Source organism: Phocoena sinus, chromosome 9 (assembly GCF_008692025.1).
Source record: "Phocoena sinus isolate mPhoSin1 chromosome 9, mPhoSin1.pri, whole genome shotgun sequence".
Classification (NCBI taxonomy): domain Eukaryota; kingdom Metazoa; phylum Chordata; class Mammalia; order Artiodactyla; family Phocoenidae; genus Phocoena; species Phocoena sinus.
The window spans coordinates 56400035-56418032 of NC_045771.1; the positions used below are offsets into that span (position 1 = coordinate 56400035).

The following is a 17998-nucleotide window of genomic DNA, read 5'->3' on the forward strand; positions in this document are numbered from 1 at the left end:
CAATGTTATATATAGTGTATAAATTCTAGACTGGAATGAGTACTACAAATTTAATCATTAAAGGATTTGTAGATTTTTGCAGGACAAAGTATGGTTCATAAATTAGCTTAAAAGCTAATTAGCTTAAATTAGCTTAAAAGCAAACTTTTATATATGATGATTTGGGGGCACTTTTTAAAGGATAGTTGGGTTAAATTTCCCCTTTTTCCTTTTTTAGTTAATCCCTATATAGAATAGTTTAGGTTAAATTTTTATTTCTTTTTCTACTTAAGGTTATAGGATACCTGTAATATGTAGAGATTCATGGCAGTATAGCTGAATGCATATATAGGTGTAGTAGACTATTAATACAGTATGATATGAAATGTATTCAGCATTAAGTTTTTACTATCATTTGTAAAAAGAGTAACACTGCAGACTGATTGAGTGCATGCTCTGCCCCTGTTTAAAGCTTTTTAACATCCCCAGTGATTTTTCTTTAATTTTTCTTCTTTTTTTGGCTGTGCTGAGTGGCATGTGGGATCTTAGTTCCCTGACCAGGGATCAGACCCACGCCCCCTGCATTGGAAGCACAGAGTCTTAACCACTGGACCACCAGGGAAGTTCTTTAATTTTTTAATTAAAATTTTTTCAGCCAAACACCCCTTTTATAAGAAGAAGCAGAATGAAAATTTAAAATATTCATTATTCTACCACTTATAAATGATACTTGTAACATTTTGCCTTCCATTTTTCATCAGTGTGATGATATTGTACATTTTACATCCTGTAGTTTTTTTTTTCCTTAACATTTTTTGATATTCACAGATTCATCATGGAAAACATTTTGAATGACTGCTAACTACTCTAACATGTAGATGTCCTATAACTCCCTGAAAGTATATTTGGGTTCCTTGCATTTTGTCACTTTTAAAAGTAACATTGCAGTTGACCAGTTTTGTTCACATTGTGATTAGACCTTAGGATAGATTCCTATAAGTAAAGTTATTGAGTCACAAGATCAGTATTTTAAAGGCTCATGATACGTGATGCTTAGTCATTAAATGATAATCCAATTTCTGTTTTTACCCACAGTACATTAGAGGGCCATCTCACTGTAACCTTACCAATATTGAGGGGTGTTTTTGTTTTTTTCCAAACCTTGGCCAGTTTGTTAGGTAAAGAGTTTGTATACTTAAGGATGTTTGTGTTTTTATAACTTTTGACATTTTAAATTTACTGATTGTCACAAATTCCTTATATATTAAAAGCAACACACTTTTTATGTTTAAATCTTGGCAGTTTCTTTTGCAGTCAAGTTTGTCAGTCTTTCCTGTCATTACTACACTCATTGCTTATATATGCTTCCCTGCCAGAAGACATCTTAGGATCAGGAAACATACATCAACTGAGAGAAATTACCCCTGGTGAATAGAGTTCCCACCATATGGGGTTAAGTAAGAATTGATGAAATGGTTTCCATGATAAGCAAAAAAACAAAGCAAGAAATAAAGATAATATCTAGTTTTAAAATATCTGTAAATCAGCTGTATGGGATAGGGCTTACTGACTGCCCAGAACTCTCTGGAATGTGTAATAGATGTTACCAAAGGACTTCCTCAATGGTTGTTATTCTGATAAGTATTTGAGAATTTCTACTGCTTTTTAAGTTATGGTCTTTAGTTCCATGCTTACTGCAGTAAGCTGATTACATCTGTTTAAAGGATTGAAATAGATATGTGTATCAATATTAATAATAAAAACACAGTATTGAATAAAAATAAAAGCAAGTTGCTTAGCGATATATTTAATGTTATGCCATAATATTATGATAGCTACAAATTAAATTCATCATAGTGATTGCTGTAAGCAAGGATGGGGAAAATTAGGGAAATGTAATGGGGAAAACATGTCACAGGTTATTTTAGCTTTTATAAATTTCTGAATAGTGAGACATTTGTGATTTTATTCCTTGTATGTTTTCTGTTAAATGCAAAGAAAAAAAGTATAAAGGATAACAAAAGAATTTTAAAAACCTGAAATGATACAGTACCTTTATGAAGAAAACTAAGAAGCATTAACACTTGAATAAACAGAGAGAATACATTTATGATAAGAAGTTGAATAGTATGTCATAATCACTTCTCTCCAAATTAATTAATAGGTATCATATAATCCCACTAGCAATCCAGAGTGTATCTTAATAAGTGTAAATGTTGGTGGTTCAGTGATTAAAAGTGAGTCTAAGTGAAAACATGTATTGATATATTCACACACAATTGATTTGCAAAAAGAAAAGACTGGATAAAAATACTTGAGAACTTTAATCATGACTATTGCTCAGTGGTGGGATTATAGATTTTTATTTCTAATTCAATTTTGTATTATTCAGATTTTTAAAACTATGAAGTAAGATGGTTTTGTCATTATAGTATGATTCTTTTGTTTTAGAATGATAAGGTACATGAGACTAGGCATCCACTTTCCATCTTAAAAAAGACTTGTGAGAGAGTAGTTTGAAGTCCATGATAGTGGAACATACAGAGCCTTTTTAACTTCATTGCCAAACTGGAACTGGAAGGTTAAATAAATGATAATCATATATATTTATTTATAGGCATTTAGAACTTCCTAATAGTATAATAGCCAATTTAACTTTGTTTTTCTTCTTTTTAAAGCCATATGAAGGATTAAGACCTCAGGATCTTCGTAGATTGAAAGATATGCTTATTGTGGAAACAGCAGACATGCTCCAGGCTCCACTATTTACTGCTGAAGCTTTACTTCGAGCTCATGGTAATGAAAGAAATGTGCTTCTGATAACACGAATGCCTTTTGAAACTTTTCAGAGTTAAAAGGTGGCTATTTTAATGTTTTAATATAAAACAAAATAGTTTGCTAAACAAGCCTAAGTTCATTTTTGTGCAGTAGTTACTGCAGTACTCAGCATCCTCATAACATTTTGTATTTTGAAGTATAAATTAGCTACAAATCGTAGAGAGAAATAGGAAATTTCTTTTAAAAATTGAGCTACTAAATCAACTTATAGATTGTCTAATTTTAGAAATGTATCTGATTCAAGCAGGGTTGAGAGTTGGAATCCATAGTCCTAGTCCTGGTTTTAACATTAATTTTTACTAAAGTCAATTAAATAAAGTTAACTAACAGTTGTGTTATCCGTATTGTCAGTTGTATTTATTTTATGTAAAAGCTGTTTCTCACCATGAAATGCACAAAGAGAAATTTAGAGAGTCAAGGCAGGAATATGCTATTCCTTTTAAGGTGAGGTTTTTTGTTTGTTTTTATTTTTTTGAGGACATTACCAGATTTACTTAGGAAAAGTGCTCAGCTTAAGTTCTCTGTGATACTTAGCATAGCCATTCTGGGAGTTGTTACATGCTGAGTTGGACCCTCTCATTGTACACTTGATATTTGACATTTTGGCTTATTTCAAAGAGGTTTTTTCTGATTTAGAAATGCTTTTTAAAGATAGAAAGGTAAATGGCTATTCTCATCCAGTAATTTTGAGGCATACTGGTCTGTTGTAACTATAAATCTGTACCATCTATCCTAAAATAGAATGTCAACTTCCAAAAACTTTTATATAACGTTTTGATCAGAAGAAAATTTAAAACTGCATTTCATCATCCTTTGATCACCTCTGTGAATAATTTGGTATATAACCATCCAGAATCACTAACTTCAATATTGATATTTCCCAGAGTTCTGTACTTGACACTCTTTTCCACTTTATATACCAGTGGCTCTATATTTTAGTATAAATAAGGATAGCCTGGGAAACTAACCAGAGATTCCTAGGACGACTTCCAGAGAGTCTAAGTCTTTAGGTGAGGGATGCAGCATAAAAACGTGTGTTGTAAACAAGCCTTACAAAGTAGACCGTTTTCTGAGAAACATTGCTGTGCACATTTATCTAATGAAACCAAGGGTTTCAAAAACCACCTAAATAATAAAGAATACATCTACCACCTGACCTTAATAAAGTATTCAAGGCTTTATTTCTAAATGCCTTTTTAACATTTTCTCCTCAACCTAAGGATGTCCACACCTGAACTCATCATTTCTCCCACTGTCTTGATAAATGGACTGCCACATTAATTTAATCACCCTAACTAGAAACTGGGAAGTCATACTTTCCTTCTTCATCTCTATTACATTTGGCCACAGTCTTATCATTTCTCTTCCTAAATATCTCTCATCCTCTCCCCATCCTCCCTAGCTCTTTCCATTCTCACTGCCACTGACTTAAATTCAGGTTGTCATTATTTTTCATCTAAATTGTAGTCTCCACTGTTGCTATTCCTCTTCATCCTTATTCATTTTTTATATTGCATTTAAAAATTTTGAGCATGTAACTCCCCTGCTGAAAAACCCTTCACTGGCTCTCCACAGACTTAAAATATCCCAGCTCTTTAGTAGACCTTCATGACCCAGGCTTCTTTACCTGGGCTGTTAATTTTCCCATTTATTTACCCACTCCTGCTTGTCCTTATTAATCACTCTTCCAGGAAACCTTTTCTGCTATGTGTTCCCAAGTATTCACTGAGAGCCTTCCTGTCTCTTCCCATTATATCCTGTGCATGTATGTGTCATACACTTATAATACAATATTGTAATAATCTCTTTATTTGCTTTTCTTCTACATTAGCCTGGGAGCTCTTAGAGGACAGCTTTTTATTGTTTTTTGTTTCCACAATATCTGGCATCCCTTAAGCCCTCAGATCATAGTTACAAAATGAATAGATAATATATCTGAAATGTTATTTATATATTTTTAAATCCATCTTTTTATTATAAAACTATTTTTCTCCATTGCCATGTTTTAAAATTTTGAAGTAAATCCTTTGGGAAAAAAATTTAGACCTGGTTTCAAAAACGACATTGAGAAATTCAGAGTAGTTTTTAAAATCTTAGAATTTAAAGATAAAATATTTTCCTCTTAGTAATAATACTTAACATTCGTAAAAACTTGTAAAGAAATACCAAATACCTTAAATTGTTTTTCTTTTGTGTGAGGTTCACAGCACCGCGTCCTTTGCTTGAGCTTTCAAATAAAGAGAGTGCATTTAAATATAACATAGAGCTGGCATAAAAGTGGAAGCTATTCATCTGTGAGGAGCTGTAATGTGACAGTTGTATTAGTTAGGGTAGGCTGGCTGCTGAAATGAAAGTATCGAGTCAAACACAGTAAACATTTATTTATTTATTTATTTATTTTGTGGTATGCGGGCCTCTCACTGTTGGGGCCTCTCCTGTTGTGGAACACAGGCTCCAGATGTGCAGGCTCAGTGTCCATGGCTCACGGGCCCAGCCGCTCCGCGGCATGTGGGATCTTCCCAGACCGGGGCACGAACCTGTGTCCCCTGCATCGGTAGGTGGACTCTCAACCACTGCGCCACCAGGGAAGCCCAGTAAACATTTATTAATCATAATAGTCTAAAGTGTTAGGAATGGGACAGGGGCTCTGCTCCACACAGTTACTCAGACTGACTGAGACTCTGCCATATTAACAAAGTAGCTTCTGAGGTTGCCTGGATTATCTCCATTCCAGACAACCAATCAGAAAGGAAAAAGTGTGGAGAAATAGGTGTGGGAAGTTTTTTGAGCCAGTCCTGGAAGTGGCATAAATCACTCCCGCACCTATTCCACTGACCAGAATTCAGTCACATGGTCACAGTTAACTGCAAGCAATAGTTCTACTCTGTAGAACTGTTGTGTAGTACTTATGGCCATTTCTGCCACAGGTATCTACATTTAGCTAAATTATATAATATATCATAATTCTAACTTACAATATTATATAGAATCTAAGGCTAACTTAACTAGTAATTGTAATTAAAACAAAGATTTTCTTCTCTGGTGTTTACACATTGTGTCATCAAGTATTTTTAAATGATCACCTCCATTTTCATTCCATTGATATTTCCCTAAGTTACTTCTTTTATATAGTAGGGTCAATTCTAATAACCTGATATCTAACTGAATTTTATTACTTGACATTTGTCTATTCTGTGATAACTTTTTTGATAACTTAAGAGTTCTATATTTCAGTCTCCTATTAAGGCATATAATAGAGGCTAATGCAGGTTTTCAGATGGACATCTCTTCTATATTGTTTAGGTAATATCAGTGATATTTTGATAATCAAATAAGATTTTCAGAGATAAACCATGCTAATGAATAAAAAAGACAGTGCACAGAGCTGCAGTTTATACTAATTGCTGTCAAAATCCGGATGGGCTCTGTTTCAGAGCTATTAAACTGAACTATTTGTTAGATTTATAGATTGTATCCTTGGTAACATTCATTCAGCTTTCCACAGGAAAATAGATTTAAGTATTATGTTATCTACTGTCAAATTTAGTCCCAAAGTAATGAGGTTGAAGACAGAAGACAGAAATGTTTGGCAGTATTTACTAAGTAGTAATTGAATTTTAAGGATGACTCTGTTAAGAATACAAAGGTCATTTTCTGAGCATTTCCTCAGTAATAAAAGTAACTTATATAGTTCAAAGTTACCTAATGAGAAAATAAGTAAAATTTACTTACCTCTTTTTTAAAATATGAGACCAAGGCTAGTTTGCTTGTCCTTAGAGTAAATGTATACTGAAGTATTTTTTAAATCTCCTTTGGAGACTCATCACTTCTATAGGTAATTAAACATCAGTAGTCCACACGTCCTCTCACTCTACTCTCTTCCTAGGAAATGACATCTTCTCCCACGGCTTCCATAGATACAGATTTCTCCTTCTAAAACTAGACTTCTGAGCTCTATACACTTATATATAACTGCCAATTTGAAAGCACCTCTAGGATATCTCAAAAGCCCCTTAATCTCATCATGTCTAAAATTAAAATCATGCTTTTAAACCTGTACCTGAGTCTCTGGTATTCCCTATTTACATAGATGGCAGCACCAACCAACCAATGTGGAAGACCTGGGACAACAACTTTGACATTTCCTCTCCCTCAGACCCTATATCCCATTGTTACCAAATTTTCAGTCTCACGTCCCAGATCTTAACTTCTTCCTTTCTCTTCATCTCCACCGCGGCCAGCCATGGCCTTGGCTACCGTAATCTCTCACTGGTATTTCCCAGTAGCCTCCTTTCTAGTCTACCTTTCCCTCTACTCTCACCCTATCCAATTTCTTTGTTATTCCATACTGTAGTCAGAATGATCTTTTCAGATCTAACCGTGACAACCTGTTCTTCCTAACCCTAAGCCCAGTTTTCACTGGCTTCCTGTCACTTCTAAACTGATGATAGGAGTATTATTTAAAAGTTCTACATGGCCTAGTCCCTGCCTGTTTTCAGCCTCACTCACACAGTGCTTCCCCTCTGGTCTCCATGCTCCAGCTACGTTGACTTTTTTAATTTCACAAGGATGCTACCTTCTCTCCTACCATAAGGCCTTTTAGCATGCTATGTACCATCTGTCTAGAATGTCTTTCCCTCTTCCTTTTACCCAGTTAGCTCCCACTCATCCTTCGGATGTCCACTCCAAGCCATGAGCTCCCTGAATGGGAGTCTCTACCTCTTCTTAATGGTGCTTCTGACAGTGATAATTTTTTTTTAATGTGTTGATTTTACTTAATGTCTTTCTCCCTACTAGACTCTAAGTTCCATGAAAGTAGGAATTATGCCTGTTTTTTCCTCCTGTTATATCCCTACAACTTGACATAGTGTATGGCACATAAAAGACATTCAATAAATGTTTGCTAAATGAATGATATGATAGAATCCAAGCAGAAATTGTGCTGGAAAATATTTGTAGTAGATAAGACTAGAATTTAATATGTGTGTATATAAATTATAGTAGTTCTTTTTTTCCATTTATGAAAAAGTATTATAGTGGAGATTTGAAAAATAATATTGTTCTAAGAAAGTTTTAACTTTTTAAGTAAGTACAAGTATACCTCATTTTATTGCACTTTGCTTTATTGTGCTTTGCAGATATTGCATTTTTTACAATTTGAAAATTTGTGGCAACCCTACATTGTCAGATGATGGTTAGTGTTTTTTAGCAATAAAACGTTTTAATTAAGGTACTATATAGTCTGTTAAGTGTGTAATAGCATTATAGCTAAAAAAACAATGTAGTGTAAACATAACCTTTATACGCACTGGGAAACCAAAAAATTTGTATGACTTGCTTTATATTTGCTTTATTGCAGTGGTCTAGAACCAAACTTGCAATATCTCCAAGGTATGCCTGTAATGTCCTATCAAAACACTCAGGTCCATTTAGCAACATTTCCTAGAATGCACTCATGTGCAGTGTTTTTCAGTTGTTGGATTTTTCTTCTTTTGTAATGACTCCTGTTTTCAATCTTATCTTCCATCTCCCCAAACCACAATATAGTATACTGTAACTTTACAGAGCTGCTCATGTCTCTCCATTATATTTCTGTGCCTTTGCACATATGGAAACACACTGTATCTTCGTTGCATGTCTGAATCATAATTATCCTGGTAAACCACCAAATATATTGACTTCATATGGTTGAAAAAAGTCTTATATAGAAAGTTTTCACAGTTATTTGTATTTGATTTATAAAATGATATAGAATGGGCCCATGGTAAATAATTGACTCATATTACTTTTGACCCTATGCTTTATTGGGCTGCAGTGGAAAGAACACAGACTTTGGATTCACAGAAATTTGTTTCAAATCCTTCATATCTGTTTGAGCCTGGGCAAGTTGTGTAATTTCCCTGAGTCTTGGTTTCTTCACCTCAATGATTGAAGAGTTTGTTGGGAGGAGTAAATGAAATATATATATAAAACACCTGGGAAAATCATTGGCTATATCAGTTCATTGTTTTGAATGGGTTAGGTTTTTATGGCTCTGCACTTATAATAACATACTTCACTTGACTATTTTTAAAGTGTTTGTACTAGGAAGGTAACCTTTTTTTAGTTAAGCCAGAACCAGGCTCACTTAATGTGCAATTTATATCAAATCCACTAAAACATTATAATCATAATCTCTTCAGAAGTTCCTTCTGCTCTCAAGCTGTTTATCAAATGATTTTTAGGACTTGTTGGCATTTTGACATGCTTATAGTTAGCTGTGTAATCATTTTACAGCTTGACAGCAGTGAGGCCAATTGTGAAGTTACATATTATTCTTGAAAAAGTAAAATGGCTTAATCAAACCTATACCTATAAAAATTTAGTAAATTCCAATGACATGTGAGCCACCACTTTTGATTATTAGTAGAAATGACTGAAAATTTTGACCATATTATTAGATATTGACATGGTTGTAAGCCATGATAAATTATAAAACTTTAAATTCTGTTTAAAAATATGAATGGATATAAAATCATAAACATTCATTTGCGATTACTATTTTGATACAAATAGTTTTTTTTCCATAGATGACCTATATCTCTCTAACTTACTCTCTTTTGTTATTATGAAGCTCTTAAAACATCACCGTATTTTCTCTGTTATTTGAGAGATATCCATTCTATTTTTCTTAAAGATTGGGACAGGGAGAAATTACTTGAAGCTTGGATGTCCAACCCAGAGAACTGCTGCCAACGATCAGGTGTTCAAATGCCAACTCCACCACCAAGTGGGTATAATGCCTGGGACACACTCCCTTCTCCAAGAACTCCAAGGACTACACGCTCTTCCATCACCTCTCCAGATGAAATAAGTTTATCTCCTGGGGATTTGGACACCAGTTTGGTATGGTTTAGTATTCAGTGTACTTCCCATAGTTTTAGTTTTAATATTGTTTCATGGAACCTCTAGTCATAATTCTTGTAATTGAATCCTATACCCTACTTAAAAGGTTCAATTATTTCATGCTTTGGTAAATATTTATTATCACAGACTATTTTTGAGATCTCTGAATTACAGATTGAAAAACAAAAGGGGTTTCTTTTTCTCTTTTAAAACAAAACATAAGAGAATTTGGGAAAACCATCTACAATATTTTCACTTAAAATCTCCAATTGCTTAAAATTTTGAGCACACCATACTGAAATATTAAAAGTTGAGTTTGTGATAGGCACCTGAAACCCAAAGATATGAAAATATTTCTATATTTTTTTGAAGACATTTATCATATGTTGATGATTATGTATTTGTTTCAGTAAAACTTCTGGAGTTTGTCATCTGGATACATTTCCAAAATAAATATTTGCTTTTTATTGAGAAACAGTACTGCCATTGTGTGCATTTTTAATTGGCAAACCACTGTTACAGGAAATTTTTATGTTTCTCAAATGATTCAGCCACACAAAATATGTTATAAATATGAATGCACTCCAGATTTTATCTGGGCCTTCTTGGAAAACAGAATCCTACTTCTGTAATTCACATCTGTAACATTATAAAGGTAGTTATTGTTTAGAAGATACACAACTTTGTAGCATGGTTCCCTGGGTAGAAATCCTTAAATTGCTCCTCTGAATATCCTGAGTTGCTGTATTGAAAAAACAGAGTTACTCCGTTTTTGTAGATTTTCTGGGGTGTGTATAGGGTGAAGGACATGATATTGAAGTGGTTATTTTGCAAGGAGCAGTTTGATCTTGACTTGAATAGATTGCAATGATTTGTTTCTTGTATTTCCTTTTCCAAACAAATAGTTGCTGACTAATTTAACACATACGTTTGGAATTTAAGAATTTCACTTTTGCATTAAAACATTTAAATCCCACAATAATTTATAATGAGATAAGCATTGGTATTTGTTATTTAGTCAAAGGTAGGCACACTAACTTTAATTTCCCTTATAACTTTGAAACACTGTTTATAATTACTATGCTAGTATTTTTGCCATAAGCTAATGAACAAAGAGATGTTCTATCTCCAGGGTAAGACTTTGTTTAAATCATTTTCTTCTTCACTTCCAGTGTGACATTTGTATGTGCAGTATTTCTGTATTTGAAGACCCAGTGGATATGCCCTGTGGACATGACTTTTGTAGAGGATGTTGGGAGTCGTGAGTATATGTGCAGCTTAGTATTTCTTACTGCATGATAGCACTCTAATTTGGCAATAAAATTGCTTGCTTTCAGTATTTAATGATATGGATTATTTATATTGGTTTCAGAGTTACACTCAAATGTGTTATATTTTACTACTAAAGAAGAATTCTGTTTTTATTTTGACATCTTCCTATCTGTTAATTTAGTAAAATTATTTAATTTAGTAAAATTATTTAATTTAGTAATTGAGGTTATTTTGCTTAATGTAAGGTACTTTGGGGAACAAAGCAGATGTAGGTAAATAAGTTTTCTCATCTATTGTAAATTTTAAGGCTGCACCTCAATATCAAGAATCAGTTTCTTATATCCCAAGATTGTTTAAGCATTTGTTTTTATGCTTTCTCTGAACTTTTTGTGACAAGCAGATAGCCTTAGAAATCTGTAAGAATATGGATGCTTAAAATTCCTTTTTAATCAATTCAAAGTTAGATGTCTCTGCTAAGCATGGTTGGTCTATATTACAAACGGAAATTTTATTTTCCTCCTCATGTTTATGTCTATTCTCCTTCCCATTACCTTGCCAAGATTTATACTTTCTCACCATCCATTAATGTTGCTCTAATGTTGTACTTTTTGAGAGAGGTTTATAAACTAAATGAAGAAGATCAATATAATGAGCAATACATTTTCAGGTTATCTCTGGAGACATGTAAATCTAATGATTATGACCTAAGCAAAGCATATCACTAATACTTAAGAAAAAAGTTTTCAAACTGTTCTTTTTCGTAGAATACTAGGAACCAAGTATAGGAACTAGGGAATACCATGTAGCGTGAAAGAGCAAGAACCTGAGGAAATTTTCTGTTTTTTTTTTTTTTAATAACTTTGTTGTGGTATGGATAGCATACACTAAAACACATATTCAAAATAAATAATTCAGTAAGCTTTGACATACATATATACCCATGAAACCATTATGACAATCAAGATAATGCATATATCCATTACCCCCAAAAGTTTCCTCATTTCTCCTTGAAATCCCTCCCACCCTTCTCTTTCTGCCTCCCTCTTATCCTTCCACCACCACCCTCCACCTCCCATCTGTAGGCAACCACTGATCTTCTTTCTGTCACTGTGGTTTCATTTTGAGTACATTTTCTTTATCTGTTTTCCAAATTGGGGTATAAGGGAAGATTATATTTGGATTTATATTTGTATAAATGGATTTGTATATTATATTTATATTATTTATTTGGAAGGGAGAAATAATCTGCTTTTAAAAAAATCAGAATAAGTAAGAATATCTGGTTGTTCTTTTTAAAACATAGATTAGACTCTACTCTGAATCTAATAAGATAGGATCAAATCAGTGCAGCTGATACAGATAAATTAGTTGGCAGAGGTCAGAACTCACAAAGCAAACTTTGAGCTGGTTCTGAGCACAGAAAATCTTCCACAGGTTTAGTACTTTATTTAGCTTAAAATTGTCAACTGTATTATATTAGGAAGTATTATCTGGGTTCTACCAAGGTTGTTACTGTTGATGTTGATTTCTCTGTGAAAATTGAGCCCCTCTAAGGGATTTACTTGAATTTTTTTGAACTTCCTTGACCTTCCTCTCCAAACTCCTATCACAGGAACCATCTCCCATACTTAATGGTAAGATTTAAATTTGAAAGATCTAATTATTGTTTTCCATGGTACCTTATCAGCCTACCTAGGATACTCCTCCTCTCTCCTACCAGGTAGTTCTTGTCAAATCAAGCATCAGTAAAACAAGTACCAGATTGAGTGACTCGTATGTGAATAAAACCATTTTAAAATTAATTGCAGTCCTTTCATGGGCATATAGAAAAACTCTTCAGTCTAAGAAGCAAGGAAGAATTTTTAAAGGTCCCTAGATAGTTTTGAAAACATCTTAATTTATCTTACTCTTCTCTACCCCTTTATCTCATCAGTCTATACAGATACTTTGAAGCATCTATGCCAAGGGCTTAAATGAAAGGGAAATTACTATTTTCTACCCAGCCTAGAATATCCTTCTTGCTACTGATTAGTTGTTGATTTACTAAGTGGTAACCTTCCTGTGCCTCAATTTCCTAAACTATAAAATGGTGACAGTGGTGAGTACTTTATAGGATTGTTGCCAGTTTATTGTTAAATGGCTTAATATATGGAAAATGCTTAGAACAGGGCCTGGCATATAGTAACCACTCAGTAAATGTTAGTTATTACCATCTTACTAAGCTTGATAATAAACAGTGGGAACTTACGATATAATCTGTGAAGCTGACCTACAAGATAAAAATATAGGTAAAGTTTGCCCCAGATTTCTCTCTTTTACTAACATTCATCAACTCTATGTTCTGCTTTTAAATTTAGTGAGAAATTCTATGTTGCTGAAAATTAGTAGACTGGCTCACAGAGAGATGATGCTTTCTTCAGTGAGGTCTTCTCAGTTCTGTCATTTAATTCCCCAGAGATAGTTAAACCTGCTCTGATGTATTTAAATACATAAAATTCAAAAACATCATTATATAGTAACTATGTCTAAGTACGTTGTGCACTTTGACAGGGGACTATAAGTATTAAGATAAATTATATCTAACTTTACAGGGAACCTATTCATAGCTAAAAGGAAGAGAATCCTGCTATGTGAAAAAAGGAACTCTACAGTTAGCTATTCTCAAACTTTTAGTCTCAACATCCCTTTACACTTTTAAAAATTGTTGAGGACGTTTTTCACATAACTAGAACAAATAATTCTAAAATTTATATGGACATACAAAAGACCCTTCATGGCCAAAGCAATCTTGAGAAAGAAGAACAAAGCTAGAGTCATCACACTCCCTGATTTTAAACTTTACTACAAAGCTGCAGTTATCAAAACAGTATGGTACTGGCACAAAAACAGACACAGATCAATGGAACAGAATAGAGAGCCCCAAAATGAACCCACACTTAAATGGGCAATTAATCTGCAACAAAAGAGGCAAGAATATACGATGGAGAAGAGATGACCCCTTCAATAAATGGTACTGGGCGAACTGGACGGCCACATACAAAGAATCAAGTTGGACTACTCTCTCTCACACCATGCACAAAAATATATTCAAAATGGATTAAAGACTTAAATGCAAGACCTGAAACCACAAACTTCTACAAGAAAACATAGGCAGTAAGCTCTTTGACATCATTCTTAGTGATATTTTTTTGGATATGTCTCCTCAGGCAAGGGAAATTCACACTTCAAAAGTTTGTTTCGGGCTTCCCTGGTGGCGCAGTGGTTGAGAGTCCACCTGCCGATGCAGGGGACACGAGTTTGTGCCCTGGTCCGGGAAGAGCCCACATGCTGCTGAGCGGCTAGGCCCGTGAGCCATGGCCGCTGAGCCTGTGCGTCCTGAGCCTGTGCTCCGCAACGGGAGAGGCCACAACAGAGAGAGGCCTGCGTACTGCAAAAAAAAAGTTTGTTTCTTCAGGGCTTCCCTGGTGGCGCAGTGGTTAAGAATCCGCCTACCAATGCAGGGGACGTGGGTTTGAGCCCAGGCCCAGGAAGATCCGACATGCCATGGAGCAACTAAGCCCATGCGCCACAACTACTGAGCCTGCGCTCTAGAGCCTGCGAGCCACAGCTGCTGAGCCCGCGTGCCACAACTACTGAAGCCCGCGCACCTAGAGCCCATGCTCAGCAACAAGAGAAGCCACCATAATGAGAATTCCGTGCACCACAACGACGAGTAGCCCCCACTCACCGCAACTAGAGGAAACCCACACACGGCAACAAAGACCCAACGCAGCCAAAAATAAATAAAAATTTTTTTTTAAGTTTATTTCTTCTTTTTCCATGGGAAATATTAATGATAAAACCCTCACTAAAATTTATGAATTCTTTTTTCTGTGCTAGGCACTATGTAAATATTTCACATACATTATATCATATAATCTGTATAACAACCCTGAGAAGTACATATTGTTATCTCCATTTTACATATAGCGAAATTGAGGCCCAGGACAGTTAAACGAATTGCTTAAGGTCATATAACTTGTTGGTGGCAGACCTGGAATTCTCTAATATAAAATCTTGCTGTTGCTCTTTTTCGTGGCGCCTCGGAGGCGGTCGGCAGCTTCAGAATGAAGCTGAACGTCTCTTTCCCGGCCACTGGCTGCCAGAAACTCATTGAAGTGGACGATGAACGAAAACTTCGAACCTTTTATGAGAAGTGTATGGCCACAGAAGTTGGTGCTGATGCTCTGGGTGAAGAATGGAAGGGTTATGTGGTCCGAATCAGTGGTGGGAACAACAAACAGGGTTTCCCCATGAAGCAGGGTGTCTTGACCCGTGGCCGAGTCTGCCTGCTACTGAGTAAGGGGCATTCCTGTTACAGACCAAGGAGGACTGGAGAAAGAAAGCGCAAATCTGTGCGGGGCTGCATTGTGGATGCCAATCTGAGCGTTCTCAATTTGGTCATTGTAAAAAAGGGGAGAAGGATATTCCTGGACTCACTGATACTACTGTGCCTTGTCGCCTGGGGCCCAAAAGAGCTAGCAGAATCCGCAAACTTTTCAATCTCTCTAAAGAAGATGATGTCCGCCAGTATGTTGTGAGAAAGCCCCTAAACAAAGAAGGTAAGAAACCTAGGACCAAAGCACTCAAGATTCAGCGTCTTGTTACTCCACGTGTTCTGCAACACAAACATTGGCAAATTGCTCTGAAGAAACAGCGTACTAAGAAAAATAAGGAAGAGGCTGCAGAATATGCTAAACTTTTGGCCAAGAGAATGAAGGAGGCCAAAGAAAAACACCAGGAACAGATTGCCAAGAGACGGAGGCTGTCCTCTGAAAGCTTCTACTTCTAAGTCTGAGTCCAGTCAAAAATGAGATGTTCTTAGAGTGACAAGTAAATACGATCAGACATCCAAAAAAAAAAAAATCTTGCTGTTAACTACTTAATTCACCTTGGGCTAGATTCCTGCCACTTTCCAGGATGCCTTTTCTGTACTACCTCAACTAGTGTGCCTAGAATAGGACATGAAACTCATTTTAATATTTGTCTAAATGAAATATAAGCAGAAAACCTTTTCTTCGAAAAGTTATGCTGTATTCCAATGCCACCTCAAAAATCTCTTGAATTATCTATGGTTTAATTCTGTACCATTGCTCTCTTTAATTTAAAGGTGTAGAATATTGAGAATTGAATATGACCTTTCTAAACCACTTATTTCTATTTTTAATGTTAAATATATTGTTTCAAATTTTTAAAGAGGATAAAGCAAACAAAGTTAAAGAAATTATAAAACATAGATCTGTATATAAATATTCATACATATATAATGAATGGTTGGGCAGGTAATAAGTGTTCAGTGTTTGTGAATTATATGAATTAATGTATTACAATTGATATTGCACAGTTTGTTCATTGGTATATTTTAATTATACTCTAACAGAAAATTCAGCATCAAGAAAAAATTCTTAGAATGTGCAAATTATATCCTTGCCTTTTTTCTATCAATTGATAATTTTAATAGGTTTTTGAATCTGAAAATTCAAGAAGGTGAAGCTCACAACATTTTCTGCCCTGCATATGATTGCTTCCAACTTGTTCCTGTGGATATCATAGAAAGCGTAGTTTCTAAGGAGATGGACAAACGATACCTACAGTTTGATATTAAGGTATGCTGCCAATTATCTGTGTGATTTCCAAAATTTAAATTTTATTAAACCTATATAACAGATTTTAATTTTTTTGTTTTATTTCTGAAAACAAAGTAATGGACTCTGACTTTGTCAGAAAAACTGCATAAGGGCATGGTGGCCTAAACTAAAGTTTTAAACGAAAGCATTATTTTATAATCATGATAGAAGTAAAAGCAAAAAGCCATAATAGTAGTTTACAAAAAAAATAAAACTATCGCTCCGAACTATTCATTGATTTGCATGTTGAACTTTTATAACTGATTGATCAAGATAACGTTCAAAGTAAATAGGAAGTATTTTAAATTTTCCAGAAGACATATTTTTACTCCTCAGTGTAAATATTTAGAAATAAAGATTATCAACTTGGAAATTTATGGATTTTTTAATTTCAAGTAATAGTTTCATAAAACAAATTATAATGTTTATTTCATCTTTTTTTCCCCATCTTCTTTTTCACCCAGGAGTTATTCAGAAGTGTACGCAAATCTTTGTGTGATTTAAAAGTTACATTTTAACTGTCTTGTTCAGATTTTTTTATGGTCTAAACCCTAATACATGGACTTTTAAAAAAGAAGTCCTACTGTTTCTTTAACATAGAAAGCATCTTAATATTGACTTTTTTTTTACATTTTTCTTTTTTTTTATTATTGTGGCAAAATACACATAAACTTTACCATTATAACTAGTTTTAAGTGAACTAAGTACTTTTAGTTTGTTGTGTAACCATCACCACTCTCCATGTCTAGAATTTTTTTCATCATCCCAAACTGAAACTCTGTTCCCATGGAATGCTAACTTCCCATTCCCTCTTCCCACAGCCCCTGGTAACCACTGTTCTGCTTTCTGTCTCTATGTCTTTCACTATTCTAGGCATCTTATATAAGTGGAATCACACAATATTTATCCTTATGTGTCTGGTTTATTGCACTTAGCATAATGTCTTCAAGGTTCATTCATGTTGTAGCATGTATCAAAATTTCCTTTCTTTTTAAGGTTGAATAATAGTCCAATAATGTATATACCACATTTTGTTTATGCATTCATTCATCCATGGATATTTGGGTTGTTTCTGCCTTTTGACTGCTGTGAATAATGCTGCTATGAACATGGGTGTACAAATATCTATCCCAGTTCCTGCTTTTAATTGTTTGGGGTATATATGCAGAAGTGGAATTGCTGGATCATATGGTAATTCTATGTTTATAATATTGATTTTTATGTATTATTAGAGTACCATTTAGAAATTTACTGTTCTGATGCAACTAATAATCACAAGATTCTATTTATAAAAATTACTTTCCATCAGAAAAGTGGCACATTGTATGAGCAAACATTTTTAAATTACACATTTTCTG

At 34.4% G+C, this 17998-nt stretch overlaps 1 protein-coding gene and 1 pseudogene across 6 annotated transcripts in view; both read left to right on the forward strand.

The window, feature by feature from the left end:
• ANKIB1 (ankyrin repeat and IBR domain containing 1) overlaps positions 1-17998 on the forward strand; it is a 103866-nt gene that overhangs the window by 53459 nt on the left and 32409 nt on the right. For all 6 annotated transcript variants that reach the window (XM_032642438.1, XM_032642439.1, XM_032642435.1 and 3 more), the window contains 4 exons: positions 2658-2775; positions 9494-9702; positions 10875-10963; positions 16475-16619. In XM_032642438.1, the coding sequence (XP_032498329.1) occupies positions 2658-2775; positions 9494-9702; positions 10875-10963; positions 16475-16619 (561 nt within the window). The remainder of the gene's footprint in view (positions 1-2657; positions 2776-9493; positions 9703-10874; positions 10964-16474; positions 16620-17998) is intronic.
• On the forward strand, positions 11141-16451 carry LOC116759089 (annotated as a pseudogene).